Here is a 730-nt window from a genome sequence, read left to right as displayed (position 1 = left end):
TGTGCCGCCCCGTCGTCCTGACCATTCCCCACTGCGCCGACGTCGGCTCCTCGGATTGGATTTACCAACTGAAAACACAGTCCCACCAGGGAAACTGGGAGGTAATGGGAACCCAGCCCCTGCAGCCAGCGAAGACCACCCCCCAGCCGATGAGCTGACCCCCAGCCTCGATATCCCATCTCTCCCTGTAGGAAGTTGTGACCCTGGATGAGGAGACCCTCAACACTCCCTGCTACTGCCAGCTGGAAGCCAAGTCCTGCCACATTCTGCTAGACCAGCTGGGCACCTACGTCTTCGTGGGAGAGTCCTACTCCAGGTCAGCCATCAAGAGGCTCCAGCTGGCAATCTTCGCCCCCACCGCTTGCACCTCCCTGGAGTACAGCCTCAAGGTCTACTGCTTGGAGGACACGCCAGATGCTCTGAAGGTAACGTCGCCTTGCGACGCCGGCGTGGGCCGCCCCTGCTCCCCAAAGCTGTTCGCGCGGGCGGCGAGATGCTGCCTGGTCCCCTCTCCGGGTGGCCCGGCCCCAGGGAGCAGACAACCTGATGCAACTGCCGGCAAAGTGACCACAGGGAAATAAGCAGCGTGTTTACCGCTTTCCCTCTCCGAAGGAAACAACGGGGGTGTTGCTTAGCTCCTGTCCTGGGGCCCCTTTCCGCAGCCGTTACGCGAGAGGTGCTGCTGCTGCCGGCTGGGCTTTTCCTCTTCCCCGCACAAAAAGCCCCCCTT

General features: G+C 62.1%; 1 protein-coding gene across 1 annotated transcript in view; it reads left to right on the top strand.

Moving 5' to 3' along the window:
- LOC104617972 (netrin receptor UNC5B-like) overlaps nt 1-730 on the top strand; it is a gene marked incomplete at its 5' end in the record, with an annotated part of 4,210 nt that overhangs the window by 1,216 nt on the left and 2,264 nt on the right. Inside the window, 2 exons of the mRNA XM_010283431.1 lie at nt 2-101; nt 192-501. Of these exons, the coding sequence (XP_010281733.1) occupies nt 2-101; nt 192-501 (410 nt within the window). The remainder of the gene's footprint in view (nt 1; nt 102-191; nt 502-730) is intronic.

The sequence above is a fragment of the Phaethon lepturus genome, unplaced genomic scaffold (genome assembly GCF_000687285.1).
Source record: "Phaethon lepturus isolate BGI_N335 unplaced genomic scaffold, ASM68728v1 scaffold34863, whole genome shotgun sequence".
In the NCBI taxonomy this organism is placed as follows: domain Eukaryota; kingdom Metazoa; phylum Chordata; class Aves; order Phaethontiformes; family Phaethontidae; genus Phaethon; species Phaethon lepturus.
The sequence above is the reverse complement of the archived record's forward strand: the minus strand, read 5'-3'. Positions and strand labels throughout refer to the sequence as shown.